Source organism: Microtus ochrogaster, unplaced genomic scaffold (assembly GCF_000317375.1).
Source record: "Microtus ochrogaster isolate Prairie Vole_2 unplaced genomic scaffold, MicOch1.0 UNK43, whole genome shotgun sequence".
Taxonomy (NCBI): Eukaryota; Metazoa; Chordata; class Mammalia; order Rodentia; family Cricetidae; genus Microtus; species Microtus ochrogaster.
This window is the reverse complement of record NW_004949141.1, coordinates 1,819,302-1,841,602: the sequence shown is the minus strand read 5'-3', so window position 1 is coordinate 1,841,602 and position 22,301 is coordinate 1,819,302. Positions and strand designations below refer to the sequence as shown.

General features: G+C 48.7%; 1 protein-coding gene across 6 annotated transcripts in view; it reads right to left on the bottom strand.

Annotated features, from left to right (window-relative positions):
• Positions 1-2,475: 2,475 nt before the first annotated feature.
• The window catches only part of LOC101987384 (endothelin-converting enzyme 2), a 36,845-nt gene continuing 17,019 nt past the window's right edge, over positions 2,476-22,301 (bottom strand). For 2 of the 6 annotated variants that reach the window (XM_013354398.2, XM_013354397.2), the window contains exons 2-19: positions 17,717-17,803; positions 17,237-17,372; positions 16,843-17,058; positions 15,632-15,756; positions 15,375-15,521; positions 15,151-15,216; positions 10,665-10,853; positions 9,750-9,892; positions 9,314-9,428; positions 7,545-7,655; positions 6,039-6,137; positions 5,862-5,939; positions 5,024-5,127; positions 4,742-4,852; positions 4,551-4,618; positions 4,198-4,388; positions 4,013-4,108; positions 2,481-3,359 (exon numbers count right to left, since the gene is read on the bottom strand). In XM_013354398.2, coding sequence (XP_013209852.1) covers positions 3,183-3,359; positions 4,013-4,108; positions 4,198-4,388; positions 4,551-4,618; positions 4,742-4,852; positions 5,024-5,127; positions 5,862-5,939; positions 6,039-6,137; positions 7,545-7,655; positions 9,314-9,428; positions 9,750-9,892; positions 10,665-10,853; positions 15,151-15,216; positions 15,375-15,521; positions 15,632-15,756; positions 16,843-17,058; positions 17,237-17,372; positions 17,717-17,803 — 2,259 coding nt within the window. In that variant the 3' untranslated portion in view covers positions 2,481-3,182. Of the gene's footprint in view, positions 3,360-4,012; positions 4,109-4,197; positions 4,389-4,550; positions 4,619-4,741; positions 4,853-5,023; positions 5,128-5,861; positions 5,940-6,038; positions 6,138-7,544; positions 7,656-9,313; positions 9,429-9,749; positions 9,893-10,664; positions 10,854-15,150; positions 15,217-15,374; positions 15,522-15,631; positions 15,757-16,842; positions 17,059-17,236; positions 17,373-17,716; positions 17,804-17,907; positions 17,993-18,111; positions 18,360-22,301 lie in introns of those variants that run through there. The other 4 variants (XM_005368947.2, XM_026790145.1, XM_005368945.2 and 1 more) reach the window with 4 other exon arrangements.

Here is a 22,301-nt window from a genome sequence, read left to right as displayed (position 1 = left end):
GTGAACGCATGCATGTCAAAGTGCACATCTTTGTGGAGTCTGTTTTCTTCTTCCACCCAGATGTGGATTCTGCGGCTCAAACTCAGGTTAACCACTGGGTTATCTCACTGGCCCCAATCAGGGCTTTTGTCTTGTTTTGTTTAAACAGGATCTCACCATGTAGCTGGGATGAAATCACAAAAATAAAAACAAACAAACAAAAAAACCCACCTGCTTCTGCCCATTCCCAAGTACTGGCATTACAGGTGCATGAGACCACACTTGGCCTAATCCAGGTCTCAATGAAAGGCAAAGTTTTATCTTGCCAAGAGTCAGTGTGCTCTAACATTGTGAGTCTTACCCTATGCTCAACAGCCAACTTCCACACATTATTTATTAGTATCTATTCGGGTTCTGGAATTTGCAGAGCCCATAAAGGCATTTCCCCCGGTATGCAGATGAACCTAGAACCTCATTCATGTTAGGCAAGCAGTCTACCACTGAGCTACAGTCTTAGGCCCTTGACATTATTTTGAGACAGTGTCTTACTAAGTTATTCAAACTGGCCTCTGACATTCCCCTGCCTCAGCCTCCCAAATAGATGGGATTAAAATCCTGTATCATTATGCCTGGGTTGAATTTCTCTTTCAAGGCATTGAAGCTGAATGGTCTCAGAAATAATCTTACCCAGTCCACTTATTTTACAGACTGCTGAGACACCAAGATCTGAAGAAGGAATGAGCCCTGCCTGGTGTCATATGCTAGTGGGTGACAGAAGCTGGCACCAGAGCCAGTTCTCCGGAAATGAAAGCTCTCCTCTTCCCAGGACACTTTGCCATCTACCCTGTAGTTAGTTGAACCTAGAGGTTTGGAATTAGCAGTGTGGTTCAAAGGTTCAAAAGACATCTTGTTCCTTCTGCCCTCTTTCAGTAAGCAGCTAGCACATCCAGGTGACATGACATGGCCCCATATGGGAACAGCCTGACCCACTGAAAAACTGGGGTAGGACACAAGTTGTGGGGTAAATATTAGTGACATTCGAGAGACCAGAGACACCAGAAGTAATTACAACAAGCCCTCATTCTGTTCCTTGCAAACCTGACAAACTCACCCTTGATGCTTGCACCTCCAGGAGTGTGTGTGTGTGTGTGTGTGTGTGTGTGTGTGTGTGTGTTACTGGGAATTGATCTCTCTCACAACCTCAGGAAGAGCAGCTACTGCTCTTAATCTCTGAGCCATCTCTTCAGTCCTGACTCGTCTTTCCACTGTTTTGCTGTCATTCTCATTTTACAGATGAAGAAACCAAGGCTTACCGGATTTAGGTCATAATTATCAGAGCCCCCGTTTCAACTCAGATTTTTTTGGCTGCAGTAATAGGGGTTGGGGCTAGGTCTGCATCATGGGAACAGAGCATTGGTAGAAAGTGGTGGCTGTGGGGGCATGAGTTTGTGAGCGTGAAAGTGAAATAGCTGGCGTACCCAAAGGACAGAGACCTTTTTTTTTTTTTTTGATTTCCGAGACAGGGTTTCTCCATAGCTTTTGGTTTCTGTCCTAGAACTAGCTCCTGTAGACCAGGCTGGCTTCAAACTCACAGAGATCTGCCTGCTTCTGCCTCCTGAGTGCTGGGATTAAAGGCCTGAACCACCACCGCTCGGCCCGACAGAGACCATTTTATCCCCAGTGCCTGAGGCACAAATTACTGGTAACCAATATATCATTCGAAAGTAAATTTAAAGAACAATAAAAGTTGGGTGGGATGGCAAACGCCTTTAATCCCAGCGGTTTGGAGACAGAAGCAAGGAGTTCAAAGCCAACCTGATCTACAGAACGAGATCCAAGCCAGCCAGGGCTATATAGTGAGATCCTGTCTCAAAAACACAGAAACCAAGCTGACCTGACCGTCTACTCCCCAGGTTGAGTGACAGGATGGCCACAGAGGCAGTGGGGAGCTGCAGACCCTTCTAGCTGTGGAGTATGTACTGTGACCGAACAGACCCAACTGTGCGTCTCTCTCAACCTTTGCCTCCCTTGGACTTCAAATCTCAGTCCCCTATTTCTGCAAGTAAACCAGTATCGGAAGAATTACTACTGTATTGTTGTGGTGGTTTGAAGGTAATTGCGCCCCCACCACAAGCTCGTGAGGAGTAGCACTATTAGGAGGTGTGGCCTTGTTGGAGGAAGTGTCACTGCGGGGGTGGGCTTTGAAACTTCAAATATCCTCAAGCCCCTCCCAGTGTCTTGGTTCATTTCCTGTTGCCTTCTGATCGAGATTAGAACTCTCAGCTCCTCTAGCACCATGTCTGCTGTGTGCCACCACGTCCTGCCGTGATGATATGGACTAAACCTCTGAAACTGTAAGACACCCCCATGAAATGTTTTCCTTTATAGGAGTTGCCGTGGTCATGGTGTCTCTTCACAGCAATAGAAAACCCTAATTAAGACAATTGTAGTTGCTGAAATATTGACCGGATTAGAGAATGAATAAGCAAAGGGAGAACCGAAGGAAGAGACAGGCTGACTGATACGGATCTATTTATTAGCAAAGGGTCCTATAAAGCCAAGACCACACCCTCCCCACCCTCTGCCCTGCAAAAATAAACACTTTCCTTTTCTCTACTAGATCTGCTCTTCTGTTTGGCCCAGGGACGAGCGGCCAAGCCTAAGACTCGCGCCCTAAGACACAGGGAACCAGCACAAACTGTACATACACATTTCTCCTCTCACCCGAGAGCCCTTGGCCTTCCACTTGAGTTCAGTTGCTGTGTCCTTGAGGGGAGCAGCTGTACTAGGAGGAGCACAAGGAACATAGGTGGGGGGAGCCTGAGGGTGGGGTTGAAGGGAGTTGAGCTCATTCCTATATAGTCTGAGTGTGCCTGGGAGAGATGGGCATGCCCCAGGCATAGCCTCTTGGTTCCCAAATTAAGTAAGCTTGGAGCCAAGAGATGGAACCTTCTTTGTAGGAACTGGCACTCTGCCTAGACGTCCTCCAGGGTGACTCATGAGAGGATGTCACAGTAAATGGGGGGAATCTCTGCTAGAGGCACTGGCGCCCCCAAAGCAGACGCACGATGTTGTGGTGGTGGGGACTAGATTCATGTCCCTTGTAGTGTGGAGAGACAACCATACCAACTGATCTTTACTTTCTCCTAACTTGGAAGCCGCGGTCCCTGGCCACAGTTGCCCATTTCTCTCCCAACCCGGGTCTACCACACCTCACACAGCTGCCCTGGGTTCATGGGGGAGCCGACAGGGCAGCCGAAGTGCCGAAGGAAGTCACGGGAGTTGGAGAGAGTGCCCAGCACTCGGAAACGGGCAGGGCTATGGGGGTCGGTCACCAGCCCCTCGTGAGAGCTCTCTGGTGTGCGGACCGAGCACCACACCTGCGGGCCAGGACAGACATGGGGACATATGGTGTCTAGTGTGGAGCTGAATTAAGCCATAGCTGCAGCTACAGCAGAGCCATCTTGGTCCAGCTGGTGAGCTCAGGAATTGTCAGGGCCACTGCAGGAGGCTTGGCCAGCTCCAAGGGAGGGCAACATGCCTCCTTACTTCCTCGAAGCTGCTAAAGAGCACCTGGACACTGGGTAACCCAGCATGGGCATGGCTGTGGGGAAAGGCTGAGTCCTTTAAAGATTACTCGCTGTGGTTCAAAGTATTTGAAACAGGTCCTGCCTGGACACTAACTCTGCTTCTTATTTTATTCCTGGGTGACCCTGAACAAGATATATTCTATTCCCAAACTACAGTTTCTCCACATTCCTCCATAGTAATAGGAGGGGACCAATGCTTGCTCCTATCCACTCCACTAAAGTCAGCGGCCCTTCCCTTTCAAATACAATCCCGCAGAAGACCTATCTCTGCAGGCTACTTGCATGGGCTCCGGACACCAGGCTTCCTCTCAATGCACTTCCCAGGCAGCAACTGTGGCCCCATTTCCCAGCACCTTTCCTATATAACCCCAGCTTCTGCTTCTAATGGCATTCTTTGGAGGGAACGGATAGGAGACATAACCAGTTCTCCCAAGGGGCCATACCTGGGCAAATCCCACAAAGAACAGCTGGTGATTGGTGAGCCCGACAGCTGGCAGCTGCTGCTCTTCCCCATGCGTTCGCAACCATGCTTCGTAAGCCTAGGGGAATAATAAGAAGCAAGTCCACCAGTGCCTGCCCGCTTTCCCAAGCACCCTTCTACACAGCCTAGGAGACCTCGGCCACTCACATTGTAAGCAGCCTTCAGGCCCCCGTTGTCGGCGATGTTTTCCCCCAGTGTCTGGAATCCATTGAGTCTCTCTCCATTGACCTTGTACTGGCTGTACTGTTCTTCCATGCAGGCTGTATGGTTCTGGAAAGCCGTCAGTGACTCATTCTGCCACCACGGACGCAGATTCCCTTCTTTGTCGTACTCACGGCCTGGGAAGAATTTGTCTTTGCATTCCATCAATAGGACAACTCATCCACAGGGGATCAAATGCCCAACCAGCCCTGACAAGATGACATCAGGACCCCTAAGGTTTGTCCCCAATATCCCAAATCCCTGCGGTAGTCACTGGAAATTCTAGACCGAGTCCCTACCTTGGTCATCAAAGGCATGTGTCAACTCATGGCCCATCACCACGCCAATGCCACCAAAGTTCAAGGCCCTAGTACATGAGGAATGTAGAATCAGAACATGGCAGGAACATCTCCTGGTTCCCTCCAGTTTTTCTCCCGGTTCGCCCACAGGGCCAGGCTCCAGCACCCAGACCCTCTTGCCCCAGACACACTTTGGGTGGTTGTGAGCATAGAAGGGGGCCTGCAAGATGCCAGCAGGGAAGACGATTTCATTCTTGGTTGGAAGATAGTAAGCATTGACAGTCTGGGGCGTCATGCTCCACCTGGGGGAGGAAGATCGAGGCCAGCGTTCCTTCTCTGCTCATGCTGCCCAGCCCGACAGCCCAGGCCTGCCTTGCCCACCTCCTGCAAGGGCCTTAGGCCACTCCTCTTCCCACCCCCAGAAGCCCTGGTCTACCTCTCCAGCTGCCCCTTGTCTGCCCGCCCATTCTCACTGGTCTCTGCTGGGAGGTTTGCGAAGCTGGTCAGCCATCACCTTAGCAGAGAAGTTGTACAGATTCAACATGTTTTGGAAAAAAGAGTCTTCAGAGACTTCATACTGTGGGAACAGTGGAAGGAAGAAAGTGAGAGACAACATGTTGGAGAAGGGGAGAGTCCCGGCAGGACCTCTCCAAGCAAATCCCAGTCTCCTCCGCTGTAAAATGGAAGGAAATGGCTAACTGACAGTGTGTTAAAGGTATTTATGCTTTGAGTGCTGTTCTGGATTTTTGTTGCCCTTTTCGAGACAGAGTCTCACTGTTAGAACTTGCTGTGAGGACCAGGCTGACTTCAAACTCATTGCTTCCTGAGTGCTGCTGGGATTAAAAACATGGGCCACCACCATGCCCAGCTTTCCCCTCCCTCAATACAGGGTTTCTCTGTGTAGTGTAGGCTGTCTGGGAACCTGGTGTGTAGACCAGGCTGGGCTCGAACTCAGAGACCTGCCTGCCTCTAGGACTAAGGGTGTGTTCCACTACTGCCTGACATTGTCTTTTAACATACATTCTTTTGCTCTTATCACCCTCTGAGATGAGTACTACTGAAGCCCCATTTTACAGATGAAACTGAGGCCCAAAGACATCCTGTCCAAAGATTACACGGTAGAAACATGATCGCGTTCTCCAGATGGCCACACTCATTAATGCTCTATTTTATTACCATCTGGCCCATGTCTGGCATAGAACCCATACTTAATCAATCTAATTACTTGTGTCTACTCTGCTGAGGAGTGCTTAAACTTTGATTACTGAGCCCGGGAAATAATGGTCCATGACTCTGAACAAAGGTACTCACCCCATCATAAACATCATCAAGCTCTTTGGGCTCCAAGATGAAGTCAGGGAAACCAATCATATCATAGATGGCATCTGCCTGAAGAGACCATGTTAAGGGTTTCCCTCCCTGCGCCCAGCAAAACTGTATTGTCTATCACTACCTCAAGATGGCGCCCCAGAAACAGCCATGGCTCACTTTCTCCTTGGCTGCCAGCCGGGTCTTCTCATCCATCCAAACCAGCTCTCCCAGGGTCTCCTCAAATGCAGACCGGATTTCGCTGATCATCCCCTCGGCCTGGGAGGGAGGGTCACAGGTCAACCTCCCCCCGGCGGCACTTACTGCCTCCCTGCTTCCCATCCACCCTCAGGTGCCATCTGGGTCTATCCAGGAGACACAGGGTTATGAAGATTCCTGAAGAAAGGCTGCCCAGCAGGGAGGGTGAGATGTACCGCAGGTGACAATATTGTTATTGTGGGTGGCTTTTTGCTAATTAATTCAATAAACATTTGAGTTGGCAGTTAGGTAAATTAGTATTATAGCTTCATATACTACATTGATTTGGTTATGAACAAAATGCATGAACAGAAGTTGTACAATTGAAAATTGAAGAAAACCAAATGTCTGTAATCTCATCACACAGCTGTCTTCTTTTAATAGTCTGGCTATTCCTAGTGGTTTTTCCTAGCCCAGAAAGTCATACAAAATATAGAGTTGTGTTATGCAATGTGTATATATTTTTGCAATCTACTTTTTTCCTGCTTAAAAATGTATCACTACACCAGGTATGGGAGGTAGAAGCAGAAGGACCATCACAAGTTTGAGGCCAGCATGGTCTACAATAGTGACTATCAGGCTAGCCTCAGCTCATGCTTGGGTTTCTCGCTTGGGGGTAACAAACTTGGCAAGCACGTTACGGGCTTCAGATGCAATACTGGCACCATCAGTCTAAAGAATAAAGCCAGGCATAGTTGTTTAATTTAAAAAAAATAAATTTTAGCTGGGCAGTGGTGGTGTATGACTTTAATCCCAGCACTTGGGAGGCAGAGGCAGGTGAATCTCTGAGTTCAAGGCCAACCTGGTCTACAGAGTGAGTTTCAAGACAGCCAGAGCTACACAAAGAAACCCTGTTTTCAAAAAAATTAAAAAATAAGTAATTTATCTTCAGTTTAAAAGTAGAATCGTGGGACTGGGGAGATGACTCAGGGGTTGGGAGCACTGGCTACTCACCCAGAGGTCTCAGGTTCAATTCCCAGCACCCACATGGTAGTTAACAACTGTCTATAACTCCAAGATCTGACACCCTCGTCCAGACATACATTCAGGCAAAACACCAATTCACATAAAATAAAAATAAATTAATTAAAAAATGAAAGTGGAATCCTATTCCATCCTATTGTTATTTATTTCTCTTTCACGCCATGGCTGGACATTTCAACTTGTTTCATTTCTCCCGACAAACAACTCCCCCACAAACGTCTACTATTTAAGCATACCTATTATTATCTCTTAGCATTATTTTTGGTAATTATATAGGTAACATAAATCCAGTATAATAAATCACACAATTACAGAAAACTAAGGAATTCTCCACCCAATCTGCTGTTTAGTGAACCCCTTTCCCTGGTTTTCTGTGTATGTACATATATGACCATCAGACTTTTAAACAAATTAAAGGATAGTTTTAGAAGCCTGAAGACTCACGATTTCCTTGCTTTGTCGGTCAAATGTGGCCTTCACAAAGAGTGAGCCCAGAGCAAAGCCAAGGGCATCATCTGTATTGGAGATGCAGGTCTGCCACCTCGGTGTACAGGACTGTAAAGGGACAAACAGCAGGGTGCCCAGAGTGAGCACTGACCTCTGGTCTGAAGGCCTCTCTCCCTCTCTGGGGCTAAGCCTCTCAGCTGGGCAACAGACACTTGTGGTGCTATTTCTCTTCCAGACTCCAGAGACAAGTAAGGCAATATCTCAAACTACGCCGAGCCCAGAAGCAAAGCTTCAGCAGAAAAGACATAGGCAAGGCTCCCACTCCACGCTCAGTTTTTTTTTGTTGTTGTTGTTTTAATTAATTAATTTATTTATGCAGTATCCTGCCTGTAGGCCAGAAGAGGGCACCAGATCTCATTATAGGTGGTTGTGAGCCACCACGTGGTTGCTGGGAACTGAACTCGACCTCTGGAAGAGCAGTCAGTGCTCTTAACCACTGAGCCATCTCTCCAGCCCTTCATGCTCAGTTCTTACTCCGGCTATGTTCCTAATAGTCGTCCGTAGATTTCAGATGTTTCTTTTTTATTATGTTTACTTATTTAGGGTGGCGGACACTCTGGCCTACCACGGTCCAAATGCAGAGGCCAGAAGACAACCTAAAGAAGCCACCATGTGGGTTTTGGTGGCAAGTTTCTTCACCAGTTGTTCTGAGCTATCTTTTTTGTTTTGTTTTGTTTTTTTTGAGACAGGGTTTCTCTGGGTAGCTTGAACTATCCTGGAACTTGCTCTGTAGACAAGGCCAGTCTCAGACTCATAGAGATCCACCTGCCTCTGCCTCCCAAGTGCTGGGATTAAAGGCGTGCACCACCACTGCCCGGTTGTTCTGGAGCAAGCTTGCTGGATCATTGCTCTGTTCTACAATCCGGGCTTCGATGCCATCAGTCCACCTGAAACTTGGACATCATCCCAGCTCCCTTTAATGCCTCCCTCCCAATTCAGTCCGCCACTAGTTATTACTGGCTCATCCTAGTCATTTCTTGTGTGGCCTGTCACCAGTTTCCTGTCCTGTAACACTGTCATCACTTGTCACTGTCAGACTTAACATAACTGCCATGGATGTCACATGCCCACCTTACCAAACTCCGTCTGCAGCCCTGTTCTCAAGCTCCTACCAGAACCCCTGCAAATGCACCCAGCTCCTCCAGTCCTCTGTGAATTTGCATATGTGTTCCTTATGCCAGGAATGCCTTCCTCCCCCACTTTCTCAGGAGTTTATTCCTCACAGAGCATCTGAGAAAGTGTTCCTGCTACCTCCTCCATGGTTCCCCACTAGAGTGTGCCTCTCCCAGCTTGGGCTCTATAAGACAGAGGAGGTTTTCACTCAATATGCACAATTAATACTCTCAGAATATACGCACTTGTTGGTAGTTTTACTTCCCATACTTCATGGGGATTCTTAAAATGAAGACCAGCACATGATCATCTTCATCCTCCTCATCAAAGCCGGATGCCTATGCACACCACCTGCCAACATTCACTTAAGCAGCCTGGAAACTTATTCCTGTTACAGATGAGGAAACGGAGCATGGCAACTTGCTCACATCCCCTAGGTGCCATAGGCTTAAATACGAAGGAACGAAGACTGGAAACTACAGTTTGATTCCACACCGTGTGCTGATGTACCACGAAGAACTGTTCCTGACACCCTGTGAGCGGGTAGCACCAGCCAGGGCAGCTCAGAAAGGAAGCAGAGTCAGGTAGCCCACCTTCTTGGTGCCATAGAGGGTCTCCAGCAGCTTCTCCTGCGCAGACTCAAAGCGCTGGTCAAGGCTTGAGGTCGTCTTCTGCACCAGGTTCCAAATCAGATAATTGTTCAGGATGCTATTTCCATACCAGAAGATAGGGAAAGACATGTGGGGAACCCTTTCCACTCCTCAGCCAGTCCCCAGGACCATGCGGGCTGTGGGACTCAGCTGGGAGCAAGGTGCGGGACTAGAGGTCACAGACGGACACCCTGGAACTGCCTAGGGGAAGACTCCACAGACATTCTGCTTGAAGTTTGGAAGGTTCGGGGCCTGATCACTCGGTCTGTGTGCCAATTCACTGTGGCTGGTCCTTCCAGAAAACCCCAGAGCCCTGAGTTGCCTCCACTACCAGTCTCACCCCGCCGCCCCGCCCGCCTCTCCCACTCCCCAGTCCCACCTTGGTTCTGTGCGGTTGATGAGTTCCGACACCTGCTGTAAATACCCAGTCCCGTACACCACCACAGGCTCAGAATCCCCCAGCTCGAGCGGAGACAACAAGAAAGACAGGAACTCCAGCCAGTCCATGGAGGGTGCTAGAGCCTGAAAGCAGAAACTCTTCAGGCTTCCCTGCTTTCCCACTGGGCTCCCAACAGACTCTCTCCCCCACTGATTTACTATAGCCTGGGCAGCCTTCCCATTGCTATAGTAACAGTTACTGGCTGCTTGGGGACCCCTTCCTGCAAAAAGTGCTTTTCCAGGCCCGAATGCCCTGCAGTCTGGGAGCCTAACCACTTATTATACGAGGAAAGACACTATGTGTGATACTCAGCTTGGGTACAGAAATTCAAATATTTTCTTGCTGGTTGATAAAACACCACTTCCCCAACACGTCCCACATACCTGGCCTCTTTCTAGCATCTCCTTTCCCAGTCTTTCCATAATTCATTACCAAAAGGGTTGGTACAGGAGGGGCATTAAGAGATACTTCCATACACATTCTGATTATTTTGTAGATATCTCATCAATTTGTTTTTCCCTTTGCTTCCTCGCTCGCTTGGCCTGGAACTCACAGAAATCCTCCTGCCTCAGTCTCCCAAGTGTTGGGGTTATAGGTGTGAAGTACCATGTCTGGCTAAACATTTTAAATACAATCTCTGTAGTCCTGGACAACAGGAAAGAAGCTAAAGGATGGCCTTGAGAGAGGTGGCTTAAAATGTTGACCACCTTCTTTCCAGGGTAGTCATACACATCTGGAAACCTCACAACATCAGGAAACCGGAAGGACTGGCTTCCTCGGGAGGATAAGAAAACAGGGCGGTCTCTGTCAAGGGCTGCCCTCTCCCTAACATCTCTAGCGCCCTGCCTAGCCCACCTGCAGCTCTGAGATGCTCATCTTGTGATAGATCTTCTCTTCATCGCGCCGCTGGTCCTGGGGCACAGTGATGTTAGCCAGTTGTATCTCCAGCTCCAGAACTTGCTGCATCTGCTCCCGGGTAGAGGCTGGCTGTCCACCCAGCAGCACTCCCAGCTCCTCCATGTAGTCCAGGTAGGCTGTGAGCACCTGCGAAAGCCCCAGTCATCCCAAAGTCAGCCGCAAGCCCTGCCCAAGCCTAAGGTCTGCTCTGGCCCTCACCGCTTGCCATCATTTCTTTGGCTTATGCACTTTCCGGAAGTCTTGGTGGCTCTGTTTAATTTCTGATCCGCTGCTGACCACTGTCTGCTTTGACTTAATTACCTGTGCGTTTATCATCTGTTCCCCTCAGTGGGCACTGTTCAAATTTTGTCAGCTGTTCTCCGCTGCATCCCAAGAGCTTGGATCAGGGCCAAGCACAGAACGGGTCCCCTATAAATATTTACCCAATGGATGGACTCCCATAGTCCTTTGCCTTCTCATTCCCTAACGCCCTTCTAATCGCCCCAGTCCATCAGGGCCATGTGCTTTTACTTGAACAGTTGAATGCATCCTGTAGAGTGTCTGCCCCTTCGACTCCCCTCTATCTCTTGTCCTAACAGGCCTCCAATGCGCTTTTCTCATCCTCCCTGTATCCAAGGGAGAGAAAAAGCACAGAAACAGAATATTTATCCTGAGCATTATAGACCACAGACCAGATAGCTAAGGGGCTTGCATATAATGTATCTTGCCCAACACCCTCGTAGCAATTCCATACAAGTTCCAGATTCCATAGAGGAACAAACTTGAGGCGATGAGGTAAGGACTCCGATCACAAAGGACCCCTGACAGGTCAGAGGGTGTGGAAACCTGAGCACTACCTGGGCCCAACATGAACTCAGGTTGCCTCAGGCCAGGCTGGCACCATCAGGACAAGGCCTGTTGGCTTTGCTCGCCACTGGAATCTTGGGTTCAAGAACAATGTCTTCCTATGACAGTTGTTCACCCAATATTTGTTGAGGAAAGGGGAAAAGCAAGCAGATAAATCATCAGCTCTGGCCCGCAGCCACCTCTGTGGCTCCCCTCCTTCCATTTAAAGACAGGATCTCACTATATAGACCAGAGTGGTTTTGAACTCACAATTCTCCTACCTCAGCTTTCAAGTGCTAGAATTACAGGCATCCACCACCATGCTGGGCTTTCTTCCTACTCCTGAAGTAAAGTCCCACCCTGGGCTCACTCAAGGCTAAAGGCCACTGCTTTTTTTCCCTGAAAAGTGTCTGGTCCCTTGATATTCACTCTTTTGTTGTTATTGTTCTTTTGACTTTTCGAGACAAGGTTTCTTGTGTAGTTTTGGCTGTCCTGGAACTTCTCTGTAGACCAGGCTGGCCTTGAACTCACAGAGATCCGCCTGCCTCTTGCCTCCCAAGTGCTGGGATTAAAGGTGCGTGCCACCACCACCCAGCAATAGTCATTCTTTATCCTACAAAACCTCTCCTTTCCCCCACTCTCTTTATTGCTGCTGGTGTCAGAAGGGTATCAATCATCTAGCCCAGCTTCTAAGGGGGCTGTAGTTAACCCAGTCAAGGATCTGGTGTGAGGACCTTTCTCTTCCTACCTCCTTGTCCTCAGTTTAAGGCTTACTTCTGAGCCCTTGAATCCTCCACACTCCTAGCTTTGATCCTATCTCAGCCATTGCAAAACAGCTTCCCCTATTATGGCAAGAGGCTTCCTGCCTAAGGAAACCCAAAATGCAATGAAAATCAAACAAAAGGCCTGTTCCACAGCCATGGGCAACATGGTTCTTCCCTGCATTCTCCTGCACACACACACATAAACATACAAGCATGTATGCAGGCATGGCCTCCTACTCATATTGGGAAGGAGACAGCTGTTGAGAGTAGGTTTTCTCATATCACCTTGTGGGAGCTGGGAGTCGAAACTTGCACCTGCTGGGCCATCGCTCCAGGGGCCCATTTCCCTTCTTTTGGAGTAAAGCCAAAACTTGCCAGCTATGGTAATGTAATGTGTGTGTGTGTAGTCCTAGCACTCCGGAGGCTGAGGCAATAAAATCACTAAAGTCCAAGAGTAAAGACCAGTCTGGGATACACTACAAGATCCTGTCTCATTTTAAAAAAAAAAAAAAAAAAAAAGGAAAGAAAAAAATTAAATTCCTAAATTCTGTCCAGAAGGACTAGTTCACCTTCACCTATGTCACTTCCTCTCTCCTTCAGTCTGACAACAGGCTGTCCACCTTCCTTCCTCAGAGCCTGTCAGAGCTGCTTCCTCTGTGGGCCCCTCTTCCTCTGTGTCAGCCTGCCCTCCCCTCTGTCAGCGCTAGGGCTAGTTCCCGGTTGGAATCAAATTGGGAGCCTCAGGTGTCTCCTCTGTGGTTGCCCCAATGACTGTAACCAAAATATTGTCTCAAGCTGTTTCACACCCCCTCCCCCACAGAGGGAGCAGCAGCGGTCTCATTCACACGTGTCTAGAGGAGGCTCTGGCTGAGAAGTCCGGTAATGTTAATGAAGGCCTGGCAGAAGGACACAGGACTCCCCAGCTGGTCTACTCAGCAGGACACTGTTTCTTCCACTGCCCCCACCTGTCCCACACCTTTGTCTACGTGTTAAAGGAGAAGCCCTGAGCTTCTGGTTCCTTTCACAGTCCTCGCCAGCACTCTGGCTGCCAACTGACCTCTCACACAGAAGGTGGCCGCCTTCCTCAAACTCACACGTCTAAAGTGAGAGACTCCCCCACACTATCTGTTCTACACAGGAGCAGCGGCTGCTACCCTACACCTCAAACCCATGCTTCCCTTTTTACAGAGAAGGAACGAGCCTCAGAGACACCAAACAGTTACACCAAGCAGGAAAGCTGAACTTAAAATCCAGGTCTAGTTTCAAAGTCGCTCCTTGTCCTGTGACATCACACTGTCTCCAGGTCCCCAAGTTCTCCAGGCTGAGTCTTCTGCAGATACCACGGATCCCCTAAGGCCCATTCCACTCCACTGGCACTCAGCCTTATAGCTGTGATCATCCTCAGTGCCTTCATCTTCTAACATCTAGTAACCAGCAAGCCATGATTCTGGCTTGCTGTCTTATAACCTCAGTTACTCGCTCCCTGCCACTCCCTCACCTGGGCCCTTACTGAGTGAGCCCAGGCACTGCAGAGACTCTTGGCTCCAGGCTCCTCCCGCCCATGCATCTTCTTACTCCACACATACTGACTTCCCTAGGCAGTGCTAACCACATCCCTCCATCCCTGCTCTGGAGCCTGGAGGCGACTCTTTGGGGCTGCAGAATGAATCTCTGAAGCCCTCGAAATCTTCTCCATAACCAGTCACTGGCCACCTTCTCATCTCCCATGTGCTCAGGAGCACATCCCGACAAACCATGCTTCTGGTTTACATACTTCAAACACATCCAGCCGCTCTGGCTTTGGCATTCTGCCCAACACATCCTCTCTACACAGAATGCCCTCTGTTGCTCCCTGGACCTTTCCCCATGGTCCAAACACACTAAGCCTTCTCTCTAAATATGATGACCTTTGTTGATTCTTTGTAGTCTTTTTTTTCTCAAAATTACATCTATTTATTTATTGATTGATTGATTGATTGATTGATTGATTGATTGATTTTTCGAGACAGGGTTTCTCTGTAGCTTTGGAGCCTGTCCTGGAACTAGCTCCATAGACCAGGCTGGCCTTGAACTCACAGAGATCTGCCTGCCTCTGCCTCCCTAGTGCTGGGATTAAAGGTGTGTGCCACCACCACCCAGCCATTTATTTATTTATATTTATATTTGTGTGTGTGTGTGTGTGTGTGTGTGTGTGTGTGTATTTGCCTGAGTGTTGAGGACAAAGGAAATCTTGGAGAAGATAGTTGTCTCTTTCCATCATATGTCCTAGGGATTGAATCCAGATCACCCGTTTTGACTGCAGGTGCCTTTACCTGCTGAACCATGGTGCTGGCCCACTTCTTTGTTTTTATAGGGCCCAACTCAAATGTGATCTCATAATGGAACTTCTCAATGCCTGCATCTCACCTAAGTCCTAGAGACCTATTGAACCGTGTTCTCAGATACTTAGGTCCATGTATCTATTGATATCAAAAACTTCCTGTGACAGTGACTTTGAAACCTACATCTCAGAATTGCTCCCGAGCATCTGGCATACAGTAGGTGCCCATAAAACATCTTCCCAGCCCTGGGGATGTCTAGCATGGGGGAGGCCCTGGGTTTGATTCCCAGCACCACAAATGCAAAGAAAAGAATTTTTTCTGGAAGAAAGAATAGGAAGGAAGGAAGAGAAGGAGGAAGAGAAGCCAGGCAAGGAGAGAAGAAGGAGTAGTCGGCTTGCTAGCCAGGCAGCACAATAGCCTCCCGTTCCTTACTCTGGCCCTAGGCAAAGAGAAAAGTACATAGAGATTAGCTACTCAGCGAGGATGGGACAGGAGTTCTAGGATGGGCCTTACTTTCTCATTGGCAGTTCTATTTAGGTAGTAATCTCGAGAGGGCAGGAAAAGCCCAGACTGGTCCACCTGCAACAGCAAGGGGTAAAGGTTAGTCTCTCCCACTTTAAACCCAAGACTCCTGCATATGGGGAGGGAGGTATTCCACCTTCCTGTCACATTATAGGGGAATCTTGGCTCCCTTGGCAGAGGGTCCACGAGTTCCTGCCCTTTCCCCAGCCAGGCACCTGGATGACATTGCTGTTGGAACTCTTAGAATCAGCACTGACGTAGACGGTGAAGAAGGGGGTGGCTCTATAGGTCCCTGCCACTGCCTTGAGCACTTCCATGAAGTTGTCCTCGTCCCAAGGCCCTGTGATGTTCCAGCCACCGATCTGAGTAGAGATCACAAGGGAAATCTCTGGTCCAGGGATTGCCAAAGCTTCCTTGGACCACATCCTGTCCCTCCTGCTCCTCTTGCCCGAAGCCCACCCAGGGCTCCTGCCTTGTCAATGAGGTCTCGAAGTGGCTGAGCTCCTAGCTTCTCAATACGCTCCAGCTGTAGGCAGGACAGGTAGAAGCGCCGTGTCTTTCGCTCAGCTTCACTGCTGGAATTGAAAGTGGTATTCTCTGCAATGGGTAGAACACAGGAGAGGATCCAGGGAGCAGTTAGATTAACTTCTGTGAGGGAGCTGCTGGCCTTCATTCCTCTCCTGGCTCACATAGGTGTGTGTGTGTGCATATATGTATGTATGTATGTGTGTATGTTTGTATGTATGTATTATTTTATGGTACTGGGGATTGAATGTAGGGCCTTTCACATTGCTAGACAAGTACTGTCCCACTGAGCTAAAATTCCAGTCCTCTTTTTACTTTTGATAAAGTCAAAAATAGCGGGGCTGGAGAGATGGCTCAGTGGTTAAGAGCATTGCCTGCTCTTCCAAAGGTCCTGAGTTCAATTCCCGGCAACCACATGGTGGCTCACAACCATCTGTGAAGAGGTCTGGTGCCCTCTTCTGGCCTGCAGATATGCACACAGACAGAATATTGTATACATAATAAATAAATAAATATTTTAAAAAAATAGGGTCTTAATAAGTTTCTCAGGCTGGCCTTAACCTTCTAATCCTCCTGCCTCAGTCTCCTGAATAACTAGAATTATTGGTGTACAGTAACAAGCCAGGTTCTCTCTCCCCCATCCCTGTCTCTTTTGAAAGTAGCCTCACTATATAGCTCTGACTGGCCTGGAACTTACTACACAGACCAGGCTAGCCTCAGACTCATTGGGATTCACCTGCTTCTGCTCCCCAAGGGCAGGGATTTTGAAACCACTATGTAGTAGCCTTGGCTGCTCTGGAACTCACTCTGTAGACCAGGCTGGCCTAGAATTCATAAAGATCTGCCTACCCTGTTTCCATGGCTGGGATTAAAGGTGTGCACCACCCATTAAGACTGAAAGACCAAAGTGGAGCTTTCTTCCTCTGTTTGTGGAGAACCTCATAGAGGTCTCCGTTCTTCTCAGAGGGCCACCCCAACTAAGACAGCTCCAGTTATCAAGAGCTCCTGCTCTCTGCATACCCTCCCTCAAGAGAGTGTCACGGAACGATTCATCTAGTTCTTCACTCATGGGTATTTGTTGAGGACCCACTCAGTGCTAGACCATGAGTTAGACATGAAGCCCAAGATGGGCACAGCACTCCTGAAGTCAGCCCTCACCAAGCAGGTGCTTCAGTATGGCCTGGTTCTGGTCCCAGAGGCTGTTGAAGGTATTCCAGCGGGAACGCCCGTTGGGCAGAGGGTTTCTTCTAATCCAGCCTCCACAGGAGAACTGATAAAAATCCTGACAGGGGCTCACCCCACGGTCCAGGGATTCCAGGATTTTCCCAGCCACTCGAATGCAGGCTTCTGTGAGGCAGGTGTTATGGGTTGGGTCTGTGGCAGGAGATGGGTAAGGAGACTGTCAGTCAGGAAGGGAGAAGAAAGCCTTTGGGGGAAGGAAATGAGATCAGGAAGTTGGCAAAGCTAGCCCCAACAAGAAAAATATTTAGAGGTCCTTCGATTTCTAGACCCCACAGCTATGAGGTGTCCTGACAGGTGTGGACCCACCTACCTCTGTGGTACTGGACCCACAGAGCCACGAGGCAGCCCAAAAGAAGGGCAGCCAGGACTAACGAGAGGCCTGCCAAGCCCAGCTCCAGCTGTGTGTGTGAACCCAAGAGTCGTTGTGTCCTCTTCTGGAACCCCACCTGGGGAGGACAGGACAGGGAGCAATTGAGCCGCATTGCAAGGACCCGAGATCACAGAAGTTCTCCTAGCAAATAAATATGAAGATACAGCCTGTTTCTAGAAGCAGGGAACATTTACATAGCTAGCAGGGTTAACTTCTGGGCTCAAGAGCAAAGAGGCAGGGGAGCCTGTTTTGTGCAACGTCATGGCTTTGAATGGCCTCACCCTAGTCCTGGAGCAGAGGCCAGCGATGGAGTGGAAACCTGGGGAGATGACCCACCAGAAGAGCCCAGAGCACATAGTTATGGCAGGGCGTCAGGCCAAGGGTGAAGCCTGAGGAGAAAGGGGGAACCCCCTTGCCCACCTCCAGTGAGTCCTGGGTGGCCCTGCCTTCTACTGGAGTCTCCGGTGCTTCTTCATCCCGAAGCTTGGCTCGTTTGTACTCTACCATCTGCAAACAGTTCAGGAGCGCCAACTGAGGTCAAGCAGCTAGGCCTTTTGCCCAAGGCCCTTCCCGGGGGACTGTCCCTCACTGTCCGGCTGGCTCCATCCTACCTGCAGAGAGGGGCCTTCCCAGGTGCCGGGCTCTCAGGCTGGGTTCCCCTCTGACAGCATCCTTCTCTAACCCGCATCAGAAGCCCCCATCTCCGCAAGCCGGAGTCCCTGCCAGACGCCGCCAGCTCACTCACACCCGCCCCTCCACACTTCATGCCCTCTCCACCCGGGTCCTCTCCCCTGGAGCCCAGGGCCACCACTCACACTGCCTCCGCCACCCAGTTCATGCAGCGCGACATTCATGGTGTTGTGGAACAGGGCCCGGCCGCGCCTTAGGGCTGGGGAAGGTTGACTCGCCCAGGAACTACGGCCCAAGCCACCCGTTGAGCCCCGGCACGGCCCTCCATCACAGCCACTGCTGCAGCCCCTGGCTTGGCCGCCGCGGCCCCGGCTTTTTCAAGTCTCCCCCACCCAGCGGCGCGCCCGGGGGTGGGAGCGAGGGGGAGGGGCGGAGCGCGCGCGGCTTTCAGCCAGCATCGGCGCCCAGACCGATATTGTGGATATTATGTTCCCCGCAACCGCTGCTCTTCATCAAGTCTGAGAGCCCCTCAGGCAAGTCACCCATAATTTGCTGTCCTTTGGTTGAGACCTAATCTCTGCTAATATTCTTTACCCGAACTCCCAAACTGCAGGCCTTCTCCGACACTTTTTAAACACCATAGAGGAATCATGCCCCTGCGAGAAGCCTCTACCTACTAGCCTCTCTGCAGGGTTATTTTACAGCCAGCACATAGAGACAGACGCCACAGGCAGTTCACGCCTATATAGGTGTCCACAGAACGTCTACAAAAGCACACAGACTCCAACCACAAGTGACACAGAAATGACTACACTGAAGATTCACAACATATATATGCAAAAGGCCACTGTCTCTGGGGGCACACACAAGCACAGGACAAGTTAGGGCAGCATGCACTCTGCACAGAGCCCCCACTAATGCCACTCTTGCACATTGCTTCAAGATGGCACTTTTACTCTCCAAGATAATTGCTGTCATCAGATCATCTCATAAAGGGAGGGTTACAGATGGTGACAAATTGGCAGGGAAAAAAACAGCCATGCACAGATATTTAAAGAAAAGACATGCTAACACTTCTAACTCAGGCAAGAGATTTTATTTGGGAGGTTTACAAGAAAAAAAAAATAACACCCAGCAATATTTAACTGAAACGCAACAGTGTGGCATCCATGCATCTGCCATCTGCCTTCCATATTGTCATTCCTTAAACAGGCAGGGGAGTGTGACAGTCTGTTGCACCAAGGAGTGCCTCATGTTTTTTACAGTGCTGGGGAGGAAACTGGGGCACTGAGTCACAATCTCATCTTCCTCTCCCTAACCCCACCAAGAGAGCACAAGAATTTGATCTGAGGAAGCTTTAGGTAGCAGCAGTGAGTGATCATTTATTGATTCTTCACCTCGGTTCTCAGACATTGGGCTGCAAGCGGTTCCAGCATGGAATATTCCTGTGGCTGAGAAAGATGCATGATGAATGGACTTGGCTGAGAATGGCTGGGCTACTTTCTGAGGCACTTTCTCATCCCCAAATTGCACGGTTTCAAGCAAGATAAAACCACAGTGTTGCTATTAGGATGAACAGTTCTGGATTCAGACCCAGCTTCCCCATCTGTAAAATGGAAGAGCAGTACCTACCTCAAAGTGTGTTTCTAGAATGAAATGAAACCGTGCCTGGAAAGCGATTGGCACATAAGGAGCATATTATGGTTTAATCTGGCTTTTCAGGGACTGGGTCTTGAACCAAGAGCCCTGCATCTGCTGAAAGGTAATCTACCTCCTGATTATTGGAGGGCTTTAAAGGACTGTTCTTGAGGGTGGATTGATGGCTCAGCGATTAAGAGCACAGGCCACTCTTCTAGAGGACCGGAGTTCAATTCCCAGCAGCCATATAAAGGCTCACCACACCTTTCAGTAACTCAAGTTCCAGGGGATCCAACACCCTCTTCTGACCTCCGCAGGCATTGCATGCACGTGTCGCACAGACATACATGTAGGCAAAACACCCATACACACAAATAAATAAATAAGCAAATAAAATTTTAAAAATGAAATTAAAGTTTAAATACTGTTTGGGGGGATAACTTGTTTAAAATAAAGACGATTTTGGCTGAGTATGGTGGTGCACACTTTTAGTGCCCACACTCCCGAGGCAAAGGCAGGCGAATCGATGCGAACTCAAGCCTGTCTAAGTCTACACACTGAATGCCTGGCCAGCGAGGGCTACAGAGTGACTGGGTCTGCCTAAAAAATTACTACTAGCATTACCTCAAGGAAAAATATTACTAAATTGTCCAAGCTGACCCTAAAGCTTCAATTCTTCTGCCTCAGTCTCCCCAGTAGCTGAAATTAACAGGTCTGCCTGATTTTACTTTATTTATTTTTTGTTTATTTTGAGACAAGGTCTCACTCCATAGCCAGGGCTGGTCTCCAGCTTGCAGTGATCTCCCCGCCTCTGCCTCCCGAGTATTGGCTATAACTACAGATTACCACACCCTGGTATTTTAATTATTGTTATCACTTAAGCCCCATAACTAGACTAAGACCAATTATCCTGTAGAAAGCATGTTCTAGCTCTCTGATGGTGGAGTAGGCTAGGTTAGTTAGGGGTTCCCTACGCAACAAGTTCTCACATCCTGCCATACTGCAGTCAGAAGCAGCAATCTACTTGGGACAAGTCTTTGGCATGTTCATGCTCACCCTAACAGTGCTGTGATATCACAGTGTTCACCTCTGCTTGAGAGAAAACCCAGCACTTAAGAATCAGGTGAGGGGGCCTGTGCCTAGGCTCGGAAGACGGAAGCAGGAAGACCGTTTGTTCAAGGTCATCCTCAGCTCCACAATTGGTTTGAGAACAGCGGAGGACGTATGAGACGCTGTCTAAGAGAAAAGGAAAGGGGGAGGAAAAAAAGAAGAAAGGAAGGAAGGAAAAAAATAGAACGAGTCAGATCTGACGGTATAGGAAGGTCTACAATCCCAGTTACTCAGAACCAGAAGGATAATAAATCTATTATGTCTCCCTGAGCAACTTGGTAAGACCCTTGTCACAAAATCAAAAGGAGAAAGATGATTGAGGATATAGTTCAGTAGTAGGGCCCTTGCTAGCATGCTTAAGGCCCTAGGTTCAATCCTCAGTAACTGAAGGACAAGAGAAGTGAAATCAAAACCATCAAATACATAACAGCACGTACTTCAGTGTGTGGTGATTTGAATGAGAATGGTCTCAAAGGTTCTTATATTTGAATGCTTGGTCCATTCCAATTGGTAGAATTGAAGGGGAAGGGGTAGGAGGAGGTGTGGCTTTGCTGGAGGAGGTGTGTCACTGTGGGTGGGCTTTGAGATGTAAAAATCCCAGCCAGGTGCTGGAGAGATAGCTCCTCTGCTGTTAAAGACTAGGCTCTTCTCTAGATGAACAAAAAAAAAAAAAAAAAAAAAAAAGGCTAGGCTCACAGGCTCACAACCAAAAATCCCAGCCGGGGCAGTGGACAAGCCTTTAATCCTAGAACTCCGGAGCCAGAGGTAGGCGGATCTTTGTGAGTTCGAGGCCAGCCTGGTCTACAGGAGCTAGTACCAGGACAGGTTCCAAAGCTACAGAGAAACTTGGTCTTGAAAAATAAACAAAAATCCCACACCATTCCCAGTTAGTGGGTGCTCTCTCTCTCTCTGCCTCCTGCTTCTGGACTGTAACTTCTCATCACTGCTCCAGCACCTGCTGCCTGTTGCCAAGCTCGCCACCATGGAGGCCCTGGAGTCACCCTCTGAAACTGCAAGTTCTCTTCTTCCAACACTTTCTTCTATAAGGTGTGTTGGTCACAGTTGTCTTTTCACAGCAATAGAAAAGTAACTAAGACAGCTGTTCTAGGTCTGTTACATATACAGGTTCATTCATCCTTGTGATACAGTTACTAATTGGCTGAGGTAGGATCCAAATTCAGGGCTTCTGACTCTTTCAATCTGGAAGGCAGATTGGAAATATGAACCAAAAGGAAGTCGCTTCCCCAATACTATTGCCACTCGTTCACCATATCTCCTCTAAGAATCACAGAAAGAATCACATCTGTTTTGAAACCAGGCTAAGGTGGGATCAAATCTAGGGTCCGTTTCTTATTAGCTGACATCTTTATCACATTACTGGAAAGCTCTAAATTTTCCTTGCCTGTAAAACAAAAACAACCATCCCTATCTCAGAGAACTAAACGCCACCACCTGCACACAGAATCTAGTATTTTTATAGTGTTCTCAGATTCACTAATACCGAGCTTGAATTTTTTTTCATGTCTCCTTCACGTACAAAATCAGTTTTTAGGTCCATAACTGCTCCTGTCTACATTTTTAAGTGCCATGCATTAGAAACTTGGAGATACTTCTGTTGTAGAATATT